The sequence below is a fragment of the Protopterus annectens genome, chromosome 7.part0 (genome assembly GCF_019279795.1).
Source record: "Protopterus annectens isolate FY-2018-M chromosome 7.part0, PAN1.0, whole genome shotgun sequence".
NCBI lineage: Eukaryota > Metazoa > Chordata > Ceratodontiformes > Protopteridae > Protopterus > Protopterus annectens.
In genome coordinates, this window is record NC_056739.1 from 1,024,567,654 (window position 1) to 1,024,590,270 (window position 22,617).

The window sequence follows — 22,617 nt, forward strand, 5'->3', positions numbered from 1 at the left end:
ATGGGCTCTGTCATGGGGGTTTACTTTCGGGACTTTTACTCTTCTGGGGGCGTGTCCATTTGCAGGACTCGGCCTATGGACATGCCCCCTACTGTCTTCCACGGACCGTGTAAGCCTTAGGTGTGATTCAGCATGCCCTCACGCATATGCATGACATGCTGACGTCACACCGTTTAAATGCAGCCTCCGTGTAAGCCTTGTAACTCTTACACGGAGGCTTTGTGAATCCTGCCCTATGTCTACAAAGGGCATTAGCAATATTTTTGTTTTTTACCTCATACAGATGTTCATATATTCTTCTGCGGAGCTTCCTCTCTGTTTTCCCCACATAGAATCCACTACATGCCTTACATAACACCAAGTAAATAACTCCACTACTATCACATGTGGCATATTCCTTTCTCTTTAAAACTCTATTTCTGGCTGTTAATTCCACACTATCGCCATTATAAACAAAGGGGCATTGTGAGCAATGACCACGTTTGTAAGTGCCTTTCTTACTACATCCAAATGGATGTACCACATTCCTACCCCTTTCAATAATATACTTAATGTTAGAACCTTTTTTTAAAAATACATTTGAAAGGGGTATTAAAGATATCCAAATCAGAAGTAGCAGAAAAGCAGAAAACCTCCCCCATACTTCTTCTACCGATTTCATTAGAACACCAGCATCTCCACTATAATTAGTAACAAATGCCTGTTCAAACATATTGTTTGTATCATTCATAGTGTTAGGCCTGCTCATCTCACTAATTTCATGTCCTTGTATAGGAGCAAACCTATCCAATCTACCTAGAGTTACTTCATCTTTCACTTGTTCTAATAAATCTAATGGGTATCCTTTCTGTAAAAACATTTGTTCTAAAAATTGACATTCAGTCAAAAAATTCATTTCTTTGGAGGACTTCCGACTCCCCCTGACGAATTGACTTTTGACCAAACTATGTTTCTGAAGAAAAGAATGTGAGCTGGTGAAAAAAAGCTATGAATTTGCATAGGTATCTTTCCTATATACTGTAGATTTAAATTTTCCATTATTTTTATGTATGGTAATATCTAAGTAGTTCATCTTATCATATTGTATATTGTAAATAAATCTCAAAAAGGCTGTAGTATTGGAAATATATTCATAAAACTCATAAAACATCTCTTCTGTATCTTCCCAGACCAAACAGATGTCATCCAAATATCATTTATAAAGTTTCCAACATTTATTATATTTCATATTAAAAATATATTTTTTCTCTCATACTGAGAGGACGATGTTAGCATATGTGGGTGCACATCATGCACCCATTGCTACTCCTTGAATTTGCTGGAAAAACTTCCCCTCAAAATGCACAAAATTATTAGTAGGGACAAGGTCCATCAAACTGGCTGTTGCTTTAACAACTTCATTATTTATGCACAATTTTACAATGTCTTATGGAACTTTTAAAAGGTTTTTAATAAATTATTTTAATAAAGTATTTAATAGAATATATTTAAATGTTTTAATATTTAAATATATTTAAACAATATTAAATATATAATATACTTTATATACATTCATTTTGTGTTGTTGAAATTTGCATAATTGAATGTAATTTTTTTATTGGTTGATAATTAAATGAGCATGACATTTAAACAGGTTAGATTTCTAGGTGTTATTTTATCTGATGAAGTTGGTGAAGGACGAAAAAGTATTTACAAGTGTAATGTTTATGTGGTTCTTTATACTTTGAGCTGCTGAATAAATCATTTCTGAGTACTGGTTTCCTTCCTGAGTGCCTTCTTTGTGGTCTTTTGTGTGTGTGTGTGTGTGTGTGTGTGTGTGTGTGTGTGTGTGTGTGTGTGTGTGTGTGTGTGTGTGTTACAAGTGCAGACATACTGATATGGAACCAGTTTTTGATTACCTCCTGAATTAGTTAGGTTGAAACTCTGACGACTGAACACTCTTGGATAGTTGTGCCCCTTGACAATATTGCTTTACTAAGTCAAAGATAAGAGAATGACTAGTCATTAAACCAGTACAGTGAAAATATTTTTTGAATTAACTACATCAGGGAAATAAATAATTATGTCTTAAATTAGAAATATGAAAGGAAACAAGAGATGAGGCCTTGCTCACAAGGAAAAGAAATGGAAATATACATGATCATATCTTTCTTTTGGTACAATAATGGAGATTACAATCCAAAGAAATAAAAAATACCTGCCTACTTCAGTTATTAGTTATCTTATTAGCCTAAATTACTCTGGAAGGCTAGATATACTGCTAATCTTGATTCAGGCAATTCCACTTCTCAAAGCAATCATATCCATTTGAATCAATACAATGGCTATACTGAATATGTTGGCATAACACTGAATAAAGATGGTACCATCCCCTATGGATTTATACATTTATGCATACTTTAACTGGGAACGGTTTAAATAGTTGGTCTCTGACCATTTTCTTGAAAGTCAATAGTTAAGACAATATTCATTTTATTCTCAGGGCGACTGTTCCAAACAGCTAGAAGTATTTTTGAGAAAACTCTTTCACACATACCACGTGTGAATGAGATCTGCACAACTAAATGTCATCAATGTTTCTGAGTATAGTATTGGTTTCTAAACTGTAGACTGCTGAGGAGTGGTGGACAGCAACCATCATGTAATATTTTATAGATAGGTTTTGAGGAATAAAGCAGCTCTAGTCGAAACAGTTAGCCAATTATTTGAATTGGGAGTGATGCTCATGCTTGTCAGATAGGTGTACAAATTGATGCATTGTGTCTCAGCTGATTCAATTAGTGTAGAGAAGTGCAATTAAAGGAAGGCAGTATTACAACCTAGGTAGGCGCACATTTATGGTAATGGCTTGCTTAAACTCAGTGGTTAATAAGTTAGATATTTTATATGAGACTTTAAGCTGAGTTAATGCCTTGCTAACGTGGATAAATCCCACGATAATTCTCCAGTACATGTACTTCACTTTAGGACCATCTCTACAATGATGATAGGCAGACAATTAGAAAAACTTCCAGAAAATGCTGCCTTCACTGCTGTAGAATGCCTTATCACGAAAAGACAAGGGACTACCAGCCAGAAAATAATACAAATATCCAACACTCTGTATAGTAACAAGCTCCCAATTCCAGTGTACAGCAAATGTGGCAAAAGATGATCCACCTTATGAAGTGATTTGACTCAGAGCAGAAGCATGCCTGATTCTGAATACCCAGTGCATGGTGTATCTACTATGTGTTCTGTGCCCATGGAAGAAAGACCAACATGTGTATAGTCTGGCTCGCAAATAGCTCTAAGAATATCCTGGGGTAGAAATGGGTGCTTGTCCTCAAGAAAACAAGACCATTAACAAAGATCAAGTAGGGACTATTAAACAAGTGGATAAAAATCTTAAATCCTTCTGTCAGATATACTTGTTATTAATTAAAAAGAAAAAAAAAGGATTTTATCCAAAATAACAATAAAGGTAGGAAAAATGGAAAATGAGACAGGCACCAAATTATGAAGTGCAGGTCCAATAGGACATCAAGGCTATGAATCAAGGGTCACAGATGAAGAACACCTTGCAGGTATTGTTTTAAGGGGTTATACTGAACCCAGGGCCAGACTTCCACAAGCCTCTACAATGAACAAATGGGTGTGGAAGTGCATTATGAGTATGAAGATGCAAAACCTCAGACTTGAAAGTTACCTGAGACAGGTCAAACAATCCTGGACAGGAAAGCCTGCATTTATCCAAATTGTGTGAGAACTTCATCTTCCTGTTACAGAAGGAAATATGATTCCAGTTGGAACTACTGGCAACATGTGTAGAAGATTTCTAGACAGACTGCACGACTTAAGCTACCCATACAAAAGCAGGGAATGGGAGGAAGAGCCAACTTTGCTAAAACATCAGTCTTCTCAAATCCAGATGTAAGTTCTAAATCTTCACTGGGAAGGGAAACTTCCCACCTATGCAAGTCCTTCTCAGGGCACTGTACCCAGAACAGGATAGGGCCATCATAATGAAAGCAGGAAAGGAATAAAAATCTGCATGCAAATAGTTAACTTGACTTTTCTGGTATAAAAAAAAACACTAAAATTACAAACTGAGATGATGCATCTTCAGATTAATAATTATTGCACTGCATGTCAGCATTAAGACAGACTTCAGCAAACACAAAAACAAAGAGACAATAAAATAAAAGTCTACTCAGGGAGATAGCAGTAAGCTGTGTGCATGTGTCCAGGATGGGGAGTGGGGGTAGGAGGTCAGAGAAATTTTAAGTAAATGAAATAGAAAATTCTAAAACCTGAAAGGAAAGAATCAGGGAGTCTTGCATTACAACAGCAATGTGTTAGAGATGGGGAATCAAAACTGAACTGCAAAAAAATAAACTGCCGCAAACACACTGAGTCATACACACAAACTCTACACACCCAAAATTTTAGTTTGATTAATAAGAGTGGGATTTCAATCAGCTAAAGTATTACAGCTAAAGCATGTTGATGTCACCATATTTACACAATACTACTGTTATGATACATTAAGATGTTTTTCAAGGTATAAAATAAAGAAATATACATTGATTTTCTTACTTGAAAGGAGTATTATCAGGTTCAAGCAATGCTTTATGCCTTAATATGGCTGGCCCCCCTCCAATAGTGAGGTCATTAGGAAAGGTATTAATGTATCCTGGTGGTGGACCTTCAAACTGTTCAATTCTCTCTTGAAGTAACTGCTCCCAGTTTTCCAACAAGTTTATTACAGCAATTCCCAAGGGTGATGCAACAGGAAGTTCTGAAAACAGAGAAAGGAATGCATTAGAAGAAGTAGGTTCTAGAAAGACTTCTGCTACATTCCATTTCCATCACTTACAGTGTTTTACAAAAGTTGTTTCATGCAAACACGCTTAGATGCTACCACATTCCCTGGACTGCACACTTCTATTATTCCATTATTAAAAATGAGAGCAGCAAATTTCTGAATTTATTTTCTTGGCTACAAATACATTGACCAGTTTAAGGCTATAAGAATAAATTATTTTTTTTTTACATATTTTTATTGTATGTATACATTACACTTTATTTCATTTACACTAAGATTTTAAGATGAATTTGTACATTCAAAACTTCACAAGATTTTTCAAGGGAAGTAAACTGTGGTTGGAAAAAACTTTTAAAATCTTGTTTAAATGGTCTTGTTTTAATGGTTTAACTGGTTCATTAATTACCTGCTCAATCATGTTTTAGTAATGATTAGGATATGGGTTTAAATGGTATATTGTGTTTTACTGATTTTTCTGATGAAGTCCTGAGTTTCTAGGATGAAATTGCTCAACATTTTTAAACAAAGTAGTTCATTTCACCTTGGAGTATTTTGTAGTGTTTTCTACATGACCCTTGGCTGTGTCTGGATGACGTGAACCTTCTTTTGGGGTTATTGTTGCATGCAAAACATAAGTTTTGCCATCCCATCAAATACAGAAGAAAATTAATATTAAAAAACAGTATTGCAAGTTTAAATAATAAAATGCATCTGTCACACCAAGCAGAGAAGCACATGTTTAATCATCATAGCATTTAATCTGTTAGAAGGTCTTTTGCATTGTCCAACTGTTGGGTTCTCCTTTTTTTACAGTTTCAGTAAAGTACAGTTCTGACATTTTTATCTTCCTTGTGATCAGTGGTGCTGCATCTTTGACCAGTACACATTATAATGTCAGATGCAGACTTGTGAGGGTGTGTTCGGCCCTACACCACTCATTTATAAGACAGAAAGAAAAAAACACAAAAACTGTATAAAAATATACACTGGTTCAGTGAAAATGGAGTTTATACTAAGGGGAAAGATATTTTCTCTAAATATGTGCTACGTTGGAGATAATACATTAGGAACTGGGAATGTGAGGCACAGCCCCCACATAGGGGATAGAAGGGGAGCATAGCCCCCTTTAGAAATTCTGTTTAGTGGAGTGTGTGTGTGTGTGAGATGTACTAGTATGTGACATTTTGTGTATGCTTTTTTTGAGTTTTATAGTTTGAATTTTGATTTAAAGGGAGTTGATTCATTATATTAATTTTTTCTACAGCCTCCCTTATTCAAATTTAAGAGACATCGTCCAACTTTTCCAAAGCCTGATAAGGAAGGGAGGACTTGTATTGGTGTGAGACAAACAGCTGAGGGACTTGAGTCCTGAGGTAACAGAGTTAATGATGTCTGATTTTCCCCATCCAGAGCCTTAAGCTCCTTATCAAAATATAAGATGAAAAAAAAAAAAGACTTTTGCTGTTCCATCTGGGGCCTGCAGAGGTCACCAAATCTTTGTAGCACAGAGGGGTTATCCCAGAAGCCTGGAGACTAAAGGAATGGTATTTTTAAATATAGGTTGCACTGGGAGATTAAAGACAGAGATTTTTGGGGATAAGGCACATGACATATAGGCTAGCACACTGTCCACTTCATAATCCTGGACATCTCAACAAATGAGAGGTAATCCAGACATCGGCTAAAACAAGGAGTTGTCACTTTCAGAGACATGGACCTATGTTTTATCTGATTTCCCTTTCTTATGAAACTTACTGAACAAAACAAAGATTCTCCCCTATCCTAGTCCATGTGGTAGTGGTCCCCTAAACCTAGTACATGCATGGGTGTGATAACGAGCATATGAAGGATGAGTGCTGCAGAAATGTTACTAGGACACTAGAGATCTGAACATGGCATGGTGTTCTCATAAACATGTATTACCTACAAGTAAACACTCACATCTTTAAAGATAGATCCCACCAGATTTTGGAGCTTGAGTAATTTCTGTGCTATTCAGATGGGTTCAACTGGCAGAAGACGACTGGGTAGCAAAGTAGTAAAGCTCCTCAAACCTATCCAGAAAGTCTTGTGATTTGAAGAAAGGACTGGCAAGAAGGCTTTTCAATAATGACAGCTACTACAGACCTTCCAATGCAAGATACTGGATTTGCTTAACATGAGGCACATTCCTGTCCTGGATAGTCTAATATGGATGAAGAGATGTAAACAGTGTGCTGGCGTGGGATGCATACTCTAAGATATCTGCTATGAGGTGTACCTCTAACACTCCTCTCCTAGTAAATCCTCTGTAGTTGTAGGGGAACCTGTAACTTTTAGAGAAAGCAAGTTTGTCTAGACAGCTCTCTGTAAAAGATGGTTTGGTTGGATGTCTAACATCTGGAACCCTTACCTTCTGTTATTAGTCAAGCATAGGTTGTGACACATTCCAACGAACTTCCTGGCAGTCCCTGTGTTGAATACCTTCTATAAACTCCTTTGTTAAAAACATAATCTAGATCCAAAGTCTTTCCATGGCATTTGTTGCAGTGTTCCTTCCCAAAGCAATTATGACAGTACTGATGCAGGTAGTGACTAGTGAATTAGTGGCTGCCCTAATAATTTGAAGGTTTTAGTGCTCTAAACATCAAATGCATGAGGCTTCCTATGATGACTGCAAGGATCAAGATTCAAACTATGAAATTGTGTGACTACAGGAAAAGGACTAGTTCAAAACATTACACACTCACTGAAGATACTCATACCTCTCCTCCAAGAATGAACAGAAGGGAAATTTAGAACTGAACCAATAAAGAGACATCAGACGAGGAAATTTCCACCCACTACAGAAGGCCATGGAAGTCACAATGGTATCCACTACTCTTAATTTATATAACAAGCCACTTGCGATAAAAATGCAATGAAAAAATGACTACCACATATCTCTCACCTGTCCTGGAATTTTACATCATATGTTTGCTGTCACTCAGAAAATTTTACTTTTCTTGTAAAGCAGTGAGGATTATAGTCATTCAAAACTGCCAGACATTGCAGTTTCATACTTCATGTTCTTCAGAAAATACTCAATTGTTATGCCTTTCTAAATGAATTAAAGTAATACTTACAAATCTTCCATGATATGGGGCCTTTGTTCCCCCCATTACCTTTGGCTTAGCCCAGAACTGTTTTTGTTAACACATTTATTAAATTAGCATTTAAAACATAAGCACACATGAATTTCTTTAAAAGAAAACAATGTTAACATGTTCACAGTTACAAACATTTTACATCACATACATTCTTTTGTACAATCATCAATCCAACATTACATAAATTGCTAAATTTTTGCCTTCTCTTAAACCTCACTCCTCCTCCTGCATGGATTGTTCCAAATATTTTCATTTTTTTTCTATGTAATTTGCTCCTCCACTTTCTAAAGTTCAAACTTTCAGTTATTTTAACTGTGTTACAATATCCACCACTTTAGCTACAGTTGTTTTTGAATGAATGGTTTTGGTTGAAATTAATTTCCATTTTCTAGTAGTTTTTTTTTTTTTAGATCCAGTATTCCGGCTTTAAAAAAAAAAAAAATTCCCTAGTTACACTCATTTGCTCACCTCATACTTCTGACAAGAGTATTCCGTAGGGAATTTTTAAAGTCTGCCAACTCATTACACTCCAGAAACATATATTCCCAGATACCTCTTTTGTCCCAATCACACCTCCAATGCTTTGCCATTTACCTTAGGAAAAATTCTTTGCAATCTGCTTGGGGTATAAATGTACCTATGCAAATACCTCCAAGCAAAAATTCTGAATCTTTTAGACTTTGTTACATATTGGGAAGCCATACACATGCCCTGGCATTGCTTCTTTGTGTTCTACTTATCCAGTCTCTCTTCCCAATCTTTTATAACCTCATCTGACAGATTCCTATATTTATTATGCAGTATTTTATATACCTTACTAATTATCCCTTTTTAACAACAGCTTCTGTTCTAAAGTCAATGAAAAACTCTACCACAGCAGGTCTTTCACTTAGGATTCCCTATCCTTTTCACTTTGCCTATACTCAGACCTTATCAGTCTCTGATAAGGAAGCGGTCTCTAGCCTGTAGCTCAAATGTCTTAGCCTCTTTCCATTCCATTACCTTTCCCTTTCTAATTATTTGCTCCCAATACATTGGTTCCTTTGCCAGTTTTCTCTAGTATATTCCAGTCCCCTCTTGCCTGTTCTCTGTACCGTTAATAGCAGTTGTCACTATTGTCAGAATCCCCACTCTCCATTCTCACGTTGGTTTAGTTCTTAGAATACTTTCTGCCACTTTATGAATATAATATTCCATAAGGCTGCTGTTATTCTCTATAAGGATCTACATCCAAAATCCCACTCTCCCCTTATTTCTTGAAATCCCCTCTGCTTCATCATCATCCCTTTCCACTTTGAATTACAGCTTTCTGTTTATATACACACACACACACACACACATACATATATATACATATATATATATATATATATATATATATATATATATATATATATAGATATATATATATATAGATATAGATATATAGATATCAGCCTTAACTGTGTAGTTCTACAATGTCCCATCAAATCAGATAATCCTAAACCACCTTGTTCCACTGAAAGGCTCAACTCATCGCACTTGACCCTTGCTCTCTTCTCCTCCCAGATAAAATTTTCAACTCTTTATTAATTACTGTCCACAACTTCTCCTTTGGTTAATAAAAATATGCCTGATCTGTATATAAATCTTGCTATCCATATCCATACACAAGTGTTTCCAATTTCTCATTTTTAGTATTATCTTTTGTATGGTCTCTTGCCACATATCCTTAGCTGCCATAACAAAATCTTTTTAACCTGTACTCCTAAATATTTAATTTTGTGCCCCCATAAATATGGGTATTGCTGAACCAATCCATGTCTGAGTACACAGTTTACATCTATAACCTTTGTTTTGTCTTCATTAATTTTATATCTCAAAACAACTTGAAACTGTATCAGAATGTTCCACAACACTGAAATGTACTTTTCTGTTTTTATCAGGTACAAAATATCATCTGCAAATAAAGCCACCTTTTTTGATTACCATACCATTTATAGCCTTGAATTTCTAAGTCCCTTATTTTCTTTGCCATTTGCTTTAAATACAGCACAAATAACATAGTGTAAAGAGGATATCCCTACCTGTTTTTTCAATTCAGACATAACTTATTGGACAGGAACCCTCTCACTTTAAGTTTTGCCTCCAGTCCCTCACATATACTCCTAATTAACCTTATTATTGTAACAGGGAATGCAAGTGCTTCCATTGCCCTATTCATAAAATCCCAGTTTAATCTGTTGAATACTTTCTCTACAACAAACCCAGCAACAGCTGTATTTTCTAACATTCTGCTTTCCTGTGGATCATCATTGTTCTATTAATCTTGTCAAATTTGCCACCCCTCCACAAAACCACACTGATCCATATTTATCAATTTTTGCAACACATTTGCCATTCTTTTAGCCATTATTGACATAACACTTTATAACTTTATAATTATGGTTTAAAATTAAAATGGGGCTATATGAAGCTGTGTCTGATGTGTATTGAATGTCCTTAGGTATTACAGACACCACAACTTTCTTCTAGGATGTTGGTGCTTCCCCTGCATTTAAAACACTGTTAAACAAAATCTTCCAGATCTTTATCACTTTCTTCACTCCTAGCCTGCAAGCTTCCACATGAATAGCATCTATTCCTGGACACTTTCCTGCAGATTTATTATACGTCACCATTTTGATTTCATCTCCTCCTATCTTGACTGTTAATTGCTGAGCCTCAACTACCTCCAGTCTTGGCATACCTAAGTCTTCTATAAATATTTCCCTTTGTACTTTTTCTTGATTTCCACATTCCTTTGCATTATACAAATTTTCATAAAATTTCCAAAATATCTCTAATACCTCTACAGGATTGCCGGTTATTTTTCTTGTCATAGGTTCCATAAGTCTGGTCAAATCTATTTCTACTTTCTGCTGCCTAAGTCATTGTGCTAAGAAGTTTTGAGCTCTGGAGTTATTATCAAAAAACAATTAACAACAACAATTTTACTAAACTTGTGCATATTTTCCAGATTCTCTCTTATTTTCTCTTTAGCACTCTACAATTATACCTTTTCTTGTTCTGTGAGATTCCCCTTATTCTGCAATACTTTAACCTTTGTCAGCCCCTCTAAATAATTCTTGTTACTTCTTAACCATAACTATTTCTCTCTTATTTCTACCCTATTTTTGATCTTCTTCATTTTAACCCACACAGTTATAACTTCTGAAGAAAGTTTTATCTTCATAATAACTTCAAATAACTTCCATTACTCATTCTTTAAATTCCTCTTTTTTATCACATAGGTGTGGGAAAGCAGCAACATCTCCTTTTTACTTCATTACCCTGCATTTTTATCTTAGTTGTTACTGGCACACCGGAAATAGTTAATGGATATGTGTCAAGGCTTTCAATTAAATGCACATGTTATTTCACATCTTCTTTATGAAATATTTGTAATTCTTCAGAAATATTTTCCCTCTTTTGTTATATTTTCACTCTTAGGTCCCTGAGATGCATCCTCACTGTTGCAAATCAAGATGCAGTCTCCACCTATAAGAAATATAACCTGCTAAAAGCTGATACCTTCTCCCAAAAAATTCATAAGCTCCATAAATAGAAGTTATGTACCTACCATAACGTTCCATGTTAGTTGTCTTCTTCTCGCCTTCTTTCTTTGGGGGGTTTCATCCGAGCCGGGCTCCACGATTCCTCCACTCTAGCTCTGAGTTGGTTCCACCGGCGCTCCGAGGCCTTTTATCCCACAATGCTAGGCGTAATACCTCCAGATCGCTGTAAGCTAGGCCCAGCCAGCCAGAAAAACAACATCCAGAAAACACTGGTAAAGAAGGTGACCTACAACCTGATGAGGGAATATATACATAAAAGTATATACATATATACAAATAGAGGTGGTAGGAAAAAGGTCACAATCAAACTCCTCTAGGTCTGTCCAGGCTAGGGGAAGGAGGGGGGGGCAAGAAGAAGAAGAAGGACAAGACACATGGAACGTTACGGTAGGTAGGTACATAACTTCTATATGTTGCTCGCCTTCATTCTTGCTGATGGGACCAGCCCTAGCCACACCTTGTCGGGCCGGTCATCGAACAGACTCTTGAGTACAGTGGAACCAAAGTTAGCTCTGTGTCTAGAAGCTAAGTCCAACAGCCCATGTAGCTGCCGCACAAAATCGTATCAATAGGCAGCCTGTCTTGGAAAGCTATAGAAGTAGCAAAGCTCTAGTTGAATGATTTGATGCCTAATCTCATACACAAAGGAAATCAAGGATGTAATCCATCTGGAGTGATAAACTGGAAGGCCCATTCTGCCTTCTGCATAAGAAACAAACAGTTGGTCAGCCTTTCTGATCTGTTTGGTCCTAAGTAATACCTTAATTGTCGATGAACATCTAGCCAATGTAATTTTTGTTCAGACCTGTTGGAATAGTTAGGAAAAAACACAGGAAAGTCAATGTTTTGATTTAAAAGGATGGGTTAGTCCGTAAGATTACTATCCTTGCTACTTTGGGGTAAGGGGATGAAGACTACAGAGTGCATGAAGTTCAGAGACTCTTCTAGCCAGGAGGATTTCTAATAGGAGGCTTGAGAAGAAAAACTCCCTTCAAAAGGCTTTGCAAAGTTTGTGAGACATGATGGCAGAGTCTGAGATTCCAACATGAAAGTTAGATATAGCTGCCAATTGAACCTTAAGAGTAGAAGGAGACGACACCCATGGAAAAGTTCAGCTAAGAAATCAAGGACATTGAATGGAAGCAGTGAAAGGATCTATGTTCCTTCCTTGTGCCCAATAGGAGAAAGCGTTCCATTTACTAAGATAAATCTTCGAGGTTCAGAGAGGGAGGGCGTAATAACTGACCCGATGATGGGGTCAAAAAGATCTGGAACTGGGTCCAGATGCCAGGGTTGCTCCAACAGAAAAACGGTGAAAAAAGGGAAACCAAACCTGAGGCCAGTAAGGGCAAATGAGGATCAACTTTCTGAAGCTGAGCTGGCTTTCTGTATCACTTGAGAAATCAGTGGGAAATCTTGGACTAGGCGTCCCTGCTGGGATGGCCTGAGGAGGAAAGAGGGTGAAATAATTTTGCACTTGCTGTTTTGGGGAGTAGCAAAAGGTCGAGCAAAGGCTGGCCCACTTCAAAAAACTTTTTCAACACTGAATTTTTTTCAGACCACTCGTCGGCATGAGAATAGCTCTGCTCAATTTGTCCGCAATGACATTGGACTCTTCGGGGATGTGCGTTGCTAAGAAAAACCGCTGAGAAAAATAGCCCCATTGTCCAGTCTGCAGGTGCTCTCGCTATAGGGAGGAGTAGGATCTTGTTTGTTGATATTGAATTGCTATCGTTCCGACCGGAAGAGTCTTGAAGGGCCTGCAACAAAAGCACTGCTCTCATCTCTAGAACATTTATATGCAAGTGGCGTTCGTAAGGTTGCCATATGCCCTGGACTGTCGATCAGGGAGGCCCGTTGTCAGAGTAGCAACCGGGAGGAGGGACAAAGGGTCTTGGGATGAAATCCACCAAAGAAAGGTGATTCCCTGCTTGCATTATCACAATGGTGTGGGACATCGACCAATCTGACTTTGATTTTGTTGCGCTGACTGTGTCTAGATTTGCGCCTATGAAAGGTATAGCACGACAAGACAAAAAATTTATTGAGATACCTAGCTTTAAAATATAAAAGTGTAGTCTCGGAGCTGTAAGGAGCCAGTCGCCTAAGTGGAAACACCTGGAATCCTTGACGTCTCAGGTTATGATAGTGCGCATCCTGGAGGTCTATAGAGCACATCCAGTAGGGTAGGATGGGACTGCACAACCCATCTCAATCTTCTGTTTTCTTGACAGACTTGTTCAAGATGCTGAGATCCAAAATGGGCCTCCAGTCCCCTGTTTTTGGAACCACCAAAAAGAAATTTGAGATTCTTAGATCCTTGCTGGTCTGCTGGAACTGGCTCTTTTGCTCTTTTTTTGCAACAACTTTGATATTTCTAGCAGCTTTGCAGGTGGAACATCTGGAAAGGTACTTTTTGACTGGTTTTTTGACTGAAAACCATCTTGGGTTGGCATTATATCAATGCAACAACTGATGGATGTGAAAAATCCTTATAACATAGAATGACTTCAAAGACCTTTTTATTAGCAAATGATTATAACTCTTCTAACTATATGTGTTTTTCATATTATGGCGTTATGAACCCTTATTTTACATCATCTCTCATTCTCTCAAACTCATTTAACACTATTATCAGGGGAACATATTAACTTGTGTGGTTGTAGTTCTATTATTTTTTCTTAATCCTCATCTACTACTAACTCACTACACACACTAGCTCAAATGTATTACAACCAGTCACATCATGTATTACTTCTACTTTTCTCTTCAGTATTATTAAGGTATTTCTTGGACATATTTGTTTAATGACAGTGGCTTTATAAATGATGGGGTCCAATTTTATCAAAGTTTTGTGGACTGGCTTTTCTTTTTTGGAAAGGTACCCATATGGATTTGTTAAACTTTAATGCCTATATAAATAACACAACATCCTTTTGAATTTCCTGGATATAAATTTGAAAATGAATGATAACAAATTTGTTACCACAGTGTATAAAAGAGGTTTCATCTGGCGCTATCTAGAAGCATCAAGTATGCATGCCCCCCATGTTTTCAAGGGCATAGTGAAGGCCCAGTTGATAAGAATTAGTAGACTTAATAATACTGAAGAGAACTTTGTAAAACAATTAGATGAGACATGTGGTGACTTTATAGCTAGTGGGTACCCACAGAAGTTAGTAGATAGTATGAGAGATTTAGTTAAGAACAATAGAACGACAACCTACAAACCTATATGTCTTCCTGATAATAGTGTTAGCAATGAGTTGGAGAGAATGAGAGATGATGGTAAATTAAGGTTCATAACGTCATATAATATGAAAACACATATAGTTAGAAGAGTTATAAATAAATACTGGAAAGTACTCCTAGCACAGGATGACGTAAGAGCAGTTGTAGGAATTACACCCTCATTTGCTTATAGGAATAAAAGGTCTTTGAAGTCATTCTTATGTTATAAGGATTTTTCACATCCATCCACTTTACAACCTGAAGGAAGAACTAGAGGCACTATATGTTGCTACAATTGTAGTTGTTGCATTGAGTTAGAGATCGCCAGGCTTCTGGGTACAGTGACAATCTTCCCCCTACTGCCTCCGAAGGTGGACAGTCGGGCAACACCTCAGGGATGTTGAAAGGGCTTATCAGAAAAGGTTTCTCGATTGCCCTGGTTCTGCGGACCCCCCCTGCCTCTAGGGCGTCTACCATTATTGTTCCCCTGCCTCTAGAGGGGAACCGACTCTGTGCGTCAGGCAAAGCCCCTTGAGATTGCTTGCGGAACCACATCTTTCCACTTTTCTGGCCCTTGGGGTAAGGCCTAGAAGGAGTAGAAAAACGGACTCCGACAGCAGAAAGAGTTTTGCCATCCGTCTCGCACCTTGTCAGGGTTTCTTTCACTTGAGGACCAAAAAGGGACGATCCATCAAACGGGGAGTTAGCGAAAGACGTCTTAAAAGGGTCCGCAAAATTGCATGGCCGCATCCAGGCATGCCGGCGTAAGGCCACACATGTACCTGCGGCTCTGCTCGCTCCATCAGCCGCATATGAAAGAAGGCGCATGGAGGAGTTAGCTATCGAATTGAGGGTAGCCAGCTGAGCGTTCATCTTATCCTGAAAACCCGCAGCTGTTGGATCCTTTAACATCTCACTCGCTTCTTTGATCAAGTCTCTTTGAAGACGAGTGAAATGACAGAGGTAGTTCAGCGAACGCATGACGCTGACGAAAACATCCACTTCCCATACCTGTCCATAGACCTAGATTCCTTGTTAGGGGGATGGACAGGCACTGAAGGATCAGCTAGTTCCTTCATGGTGGCAGCAGCTACCACCATAGCATCCACAGAAAAGTACAGTTTTGTACCTACCATAAATGTAGATGTTCGAGGATCCACATTGCTGCAGTCCTAACAATTGGGTAGTCCGCTGTCCCAGTCGGCCCGAATACCAAAGTATATGGCTGACGTCGGTCACGGCGCATTAGTCTGATGTCAGGACGTCAGGGTACTAATGCGCATGACCGACGTCATATCCTCAGTCTTTTCTTGCCCCAGATGTCAGAAGACCCTAAAAAGACAAGGCCAAAACCAAAAACACCAAACACTCCTGCACCAAAAATATGTACAATATATACAAAATTACAAGAGTATAACCTCACCCACACAACCACCCCTAAACACAGAGGGAAGGAGGGAGGAAAATTGGACTGCAGCAATGTGGATCCTCGAACATCTACATTTATGGTAGGTACAAAACTGTACTATGTTCTTCATTCCACATTGCTGCAGTCCTAACAATTGGGTAGAATCCCAAAGCAGAGGTAAGGGAGGCTGGCAAATCATAAAGAAGCAGGAGCTGTCAACATGCCTTGCAAAATAGCTGTGGCAAAACCAGCCCTAGATTTAGAGTAGAGAGGAAGGTGGTAATGCTTAGAGAAAGTATGCACTGAACTCCAAGTAGCTGCCTCCAAAATATCCTTAGTTGCCACCCCTTAGAAATGCTGTTGAAGTGGCAGTAGCCCTAGTGGAATGAGGCCTAATCCCAGCTGGAATCTCCTTGCCATGATGGGAATAACAAAATGCAATGCAAAACCCAATCCACTTAGAAATAGTTTGTTTTGACACAGGCTTGCCCTGAGAACTCAAAGCAAAAGAAACAAACAACTGCTGAGACTGCCTAAAATCCTTAGTCCTGCTTAAATAATAACGCAACTGCCTGTGTACATCTAAAGTGTGCAAAATCTTTTCCCCTTATTTTGGGGATCTGCATAGAAAGTAGGCAAATGAATAGTTTGGTTTAAAGCCACACTAGAAACCACCTTAGGCATAAAAGAAGGATTAGTGCGTAATGATACCCTATCCTTATGGAAAATCAAAAAGGCTCTACCGCCATAAGGGCCTGTAATTCAGAAACCCTTCTTGCAGAAGTAATGGCCAACAAAAAGCAGTCTTCCATGACAAGTATTTCAATTCAGCAGTAGCCGCGAGCTCAAAAGGTTGTAGAGTAAGTTTCTCCAACACAAAATTGTGATCCCAAGCAGGAGTAGGAGCTCTCGTGGGGTCTTATATTCTTAGCCCCTCTAAGAAATTGCTTGAACAAAGGATGCGAAAACAATGGTGGGTCACAATCATAGTGAGCTGAAATTGCTGCAGCATGAATCTTAATGGAAGAGAAAGACAAACCTTTGTCCAATAACTCAGTAAGATATTGAAGAGCCACACTCAAATTAGGCTCAGAAATCTCCAAATTCTTTGCTGCACTCCAAAATAAAAATCTCTTCCATTTTTCTGCGTACACTTTCCTTGTACTAGGTCTTCTGGCTTCCATAATCACATTTAAAACTTGTTGAGGAAGTTGAGACCTGCTGTGTTTCAAAACAGAATATGCCAGGCTGTTAGATGAAGAGAGTGAAGCTTGACATTGAGCAGATGACCGTCCCTCTGAGACAACAGATGTGGAATCAAAGGTAAAGGCCATGGAGGCTTCCTTACCAGACTCCTCAGTAATGGGTACCAGTGTTGCGAGGCCAATCTGGAGCTATTAAAATCATCCTTGGCTTGTCTTGTCTGACCTTTAGGAGCACCTTTGGGAGAAGAGGCAGAGGTGGAAAGGCATACACATGAAGATTTTTCCAACTGAAAGAAAGAGCATCCACTTTCCAAGCTGTGTGATGAAACCTCTTTGTGCAAAACTTTGGCAGCTGGTGGTTTAGTGGAGAAGCGAACAGATCTATGTCTGGAGTTCCCCATGACACTGTCAATTTCCGAAATACATGAAGATCCAGTTTCCACTCGTGGGGATCCATGATTTGTCTGCTTAACACATCTGCTAAGGAGTTCTGTGCTCGGCAGAAACCTTGCCTGAAGAGTGAGTTGCAAGCTGAGCGCAGTCGCCCATAAAATCATTGCTTGCCTGCATAGGGGGTAAGAATGAGTTCCGGCTTGTTTGTTGATGTACCACATGACAGTTGTGTTGTCTGTTAGAATCAACACCTGCCCTGGAAGAAGTAACTCCTTGAAAGCCATTAATGCAAACTGGACTGCTAACATCTCCTTCATGTTGATATGTAGATGCTGTAGTCTGGCAGGCCACTTGTCTTGTATCCATTTTCCATTTAGATGAGCTCCCCAAGCAATGTCTGAGGCATCTGTCGTTAGAATCTGACTCGCCTCTGGCCGGGTCACAGAGAGTCCCTTGTTTAGGTGACATTCCTGAGCCCACCACAAAATTCCTGTTGAATGCAAGGTATTATTTGAATGACAGTGTCCAAATCCTGGCAGTGCTGTGTCCATACATTTTTGAGATACCATTGCAGCTTCCTCATATGCAGTTTGGCATTGGGAAGCACCAGAATACAAGATGCCATGAACCCTAAGGCTTGAAGGACTGTCCTTGCAGTCAGCCCGGACTGAAGAGATAGTTGATGGAAGTAAATGGAGAGATTCTTTTGTTTGTCCGGGGTTAAAAAGGCCATCTGGGCTGCTGTATTCAGTCTCACACCCAGAAAGCACATGTCTTGAGAGGGTACTAGACTGGACTTTATTTCGTTCACAGAATACCCTAGGCATCTTAGCACTGCTATCACATATTCCAAATGCTGTAAAAGGTCTTCCTTTTCTTGAGCCAGAATCAGGCAGTCGTCCAAGTAAGGATAGATTTGTATTCCTTTTAGCCTGAAGTAAGCTATCACTGGAGCCAGAACCTTTGTGAATACTCTGGGGGCAGTAGATAAGCCAAACCGCAATGCAGAGAACTGATAATGGGAATTTCCACCTCGCAAACGCAGATACTTCCTGCAACTTAGTCTGATAGGCACATGAAGGTAAGCCTCCTTGAGATCTAAAGTTACCATCCAGTGATCTTTGCCCAGCAGAGGTAAAAGCTGTTGTAACGTCAACATTTTGAACTTGGGAATGTCCAGATAAGTGTTGAGGATAGATAAATCCAAAATTGGTCTCCACGTGTTCCCCTTCTTTGGTACTAGGAACAGGCGAGAATAAAATCCTAGGCCCCTTTCTGGCACAGGAACCGGCTGAATGGCCCCTATTTGGAGTAACAGAGAAATTTGCTTGTGAGCCTCTTTTCTTTGTAGAGGAGGAATGTCTGGCATGCCTTTGAAAGGAGGCAAGGTATGGAAATAAAACCTGTAACCGTGGTGAATGATATTCAAAACCCATCTGTCTTGGGTAATTAAATCCCAATTTTCTTTGAAAAGAGCCAGCCTTCCTCCCAAAGGTGCTACCAGACGAGAATGTACTGGCAGCTGAAAAGGCAGGTCATTGGGTCTGTTTACGAAAGGACTGACCCCTGCCCTCACCAGAAGTCTGAGCAGGTGAACTCCCTGTTCTAGACCTAAAAGAACCTTGAGCTCTGCCCCTACCACGTCTAGACCTACCCCTAGACTGAGAATCATAAGCAGGATATGTCCATCCCTTAGTAGGCCAATTTCTACTAAACTTCGGAGGCTGCACCTGCAAAAAATCTTTAACAGTTTGCATAGACTTAGCCTTGTCCTCCATTTTCTTTAAAACTGCTTCCACAGGCGAACCAAACAACACGTCAGACTGTAATGGAGCATCCAAAATCCTTGTCTTAACATGCTCAGCTAAATTCTGATCCCTCATCCAGGCGTGCCTACGAAGAACAGAACCAGTGGCAGCCACCCTCGAGGAGGCCTGCACAGCATCAAAACCACATTGCAAGGAATGCTTACCCACCTGTTCAGACACATGAACTAAATCCTGCAACTCTTTACACTCAATACCTTCCGCCAGAGCATCCACCTTAGACTTCAATTGTGAAAGGAGATAATTTTGATATTTTAACATGTGAAATTGGCAATTCAACGCCCTCATGGCTAAAGTGGAAGAAGTATACACTTTCTTTCCCCATCTATCCAAAGCCCTTGCCTCTTTATCAGGAGGAACAGGATTTTTAACAACAGAAGCCTTAACACCTTTAGGCCCCTGAGAGACAGTTTCCGGGTCTGCCCTGGGACTCTTAAAAAGATACTTATGAGCTTCAGGCACCCTATAGTACCTATCTGGTTTAACTGGGGCAGGAGGCAAAGAATCAGGGTTCAGGGAAGCCTCTGCAAAAACATCTTCCACCACATTCAGAATAGGAGGTATATCTAACCGCCTATGCTGGTGTAAAAACATGAATTCCCTTAGCCTCTTCCTGGAATCAGAGAAATCTTGACCTTCCCATTTAAAATGCTCCCTCATGGAATGAAGAGTCTCTGAAAATGAAAAATCCTCAGGAGGAGAAGCTGACGGAGTAGAATCATCCACATCAGAATCAGAATAAGGAGGATACTCCTGCAAGTCTTCAGCCGAAGACTCAGAAGCCTCGAACACTGCTCAAAACTCTCAAACTCAGGTTCCACCCTAGGCCTCTTATCAGGAGGGGGCATAGAACCTCTAATCATAGTAATCAAATCCTCTGCCATTTTAAGCATATGTTTCTTAGGCAAAGATCCTGAAGAGCTAGGAGAAACCCCCACTGAAGTTAAACCTGGCCTGCCTCTCAAAGAAGCCTTGGAAACAGAAGGGGAGGCTCTAACCACCTTAGGAAGAGAGGGAAGAACAGCCACCTGAGAAGCCCCTTCAGCCTGGCCTACCTCCTGAGAGGACACATCCTGTAACAGTAAAGTCTCTCCCTGAGACTCCAAAGAAACTCCTGGCAGAACCTCCGGCTCCACTGAGCCTTCTAAAGAACCAACGTCCGGGACTGTCGGCTCTTCCAATCTAGGCTTTGCTGCTTTGTCCTTGCGCTTTTTGGACGAAGCGGGCGTCGGAGCATCCGACGGCATTTTATAATTACAACGCTTCCCAAAAACTAACCTGGCACAGTCTAACCTTCTCTTAATAGTGCGTTTGTTAAATCTAGCACAAGAGCGGCATCCAACAACGTCGTGCTCAGGCCCTAAACAAGGTATACACAAGGTATGGTAATCCCTATGAGGTATCTGTTTCCCACAAGAAATACAGTTATTCACTTTTTCTGACATCCGGTTAAATACTGAGGCAAGAAAAAACCAAAATATTCCCCAACGGGGTACTTAGCCAACTTTGATTCGGTCTGAAACTCCGACTTCGGAAAATTTCAGAACGCCAACCTGCACTCGCAAAACTGCTTCTGCATCGGACCATGCGGCAAAAAAGACTGAGGATATGACGTCGGTCATGCGCATTAGTACCCTGACATCCTGACGTCAGACTAATGCGCCGTGACCAACGTCAGCCATATACTTTGGTATTCGGGCCGACTGGGACAGTGGACTACCCAATTGTTAGGACTGCAGCAATGTGGAATGAAGAACATCTCCTTTAGTCAAAAATTGTTTGTCCGCTGGGGCGGTAATAAACTTTGAAGGTCTCCTGGGGGTGGGGTCCACAGAGTCAGGAGCCATCTAGGCTTTTTTTGCTACCACCTGCATGAGGGGGTCAAAGGGGGGGGGACACCCAGAAGGTGGAAGGGCGAGAGCCGAACGCCTCAAGATATACAGATTCATCCTCCAAAGGGTTGAGGGCTGGCCAATTCCCCCTCTGTTTTAAGATCTCCAGGATGTCTGCAAAGGAGACATCTTCAGAGGGGGAACGGGGGGAACCTTCAGAATCCTCTAAATCCGTGTCAGAGGTGACAGACTCAGGTGAGTCTATGTGCTTCCTCTTGCACTTTCTCTTCCTAGGGGGCTCTCCTGCCAATTCAGGAGAGGCCTTGGAATAGGAAGAGATCCCCACTGGGGATTCTTGAGGAGCTGGCTCTCTGCGGTCTGGGATGAGCGAGTGAGTAGAAATTACCTGAGGTACTGTGGAGGGAGGGGCGGACGGAGCCGACTGTGGAGCTGAACCAGGTTCCAACACACTCCGCATGACCTCAAAAGCACCCCTGTCAGGCAAAGCCAGAGGTTTCCGCACTGAAAAGCTGAAAACCTCCCTCGGCACCGACAGTGATGGCTCCGAGGCTGATGTCGGAGCCGAACTCACCAACGCTGAAGCACCGAGAGGGAGAGTGGGGTCGGACAAGGGTCCGATGCCACTCACCCCCTCGGAGCCGACGAGGGAAGTCCGGCGCCAAGATTCTTCCAAAGAAGAAATCGGAGCAGACGACGGCGCCGAAGACAATTGTATCGACTCCGGCGCTGCCACAGTCTCGGGTCCGAAATGCCCTGGCTCCGAACTCAAAGGAGTCGGAGGAGGAACATTTTGAGAAATAGGATTAAGCATCGACTGATTAGTCGGGCTCTGAAGCATTTGGGCCAGTGCCTCGGACTTAAGAAGTCGACTCACTACCCTCTGAAGGTCATGGTCCGAAAGTCTCGACGACATAGAGGAGTGAGATCTATGGCTCCGTTCAGACAGTAAGGGAGATGCTGGAGCCGAATGAACGGAGCCAAGAGACGGTGACCTAGACCTTTTCCTAGTTGTCGGTTCCGATAATTTTATCGGAGCCGACTCAGTGATCTCCAATACCTCGGCTCCGGCCGGAGCCGAGGGAACCAAAGAAATAAGAGTTTGAGTCTCATTGGCTCCAGCCGGAGCCGATGTTGTAGCAGACTTCGAAGCCTTAGGTGTCGACTCAGAAG

At 40.3% G+C, this 22,617-nt stretch overlaps 1 protein-coding gene across 1 annotated transcript in view; it reads right to left on the reverse strand.

Moving 5' to 3' along the window:
* The window catches only part of DMXL2 (Dmx like 2), a 1,902,820-nt gene that overhangs the window by 390,206 nt on the left and 1,489,997 nt on the right, over positions 1-22,617 (reverse strand). The window contains exon 37 of the mRNA XM_044076363.1: positions 4,579-4,780. Within this exon, the coding sequence (XP_043932298.1) occupies positions 4,579-4,780 (202 nt within the window). The remainder of the gene's footprint in view (positions 1-4,578; positions 4,781-22,617) is intronic.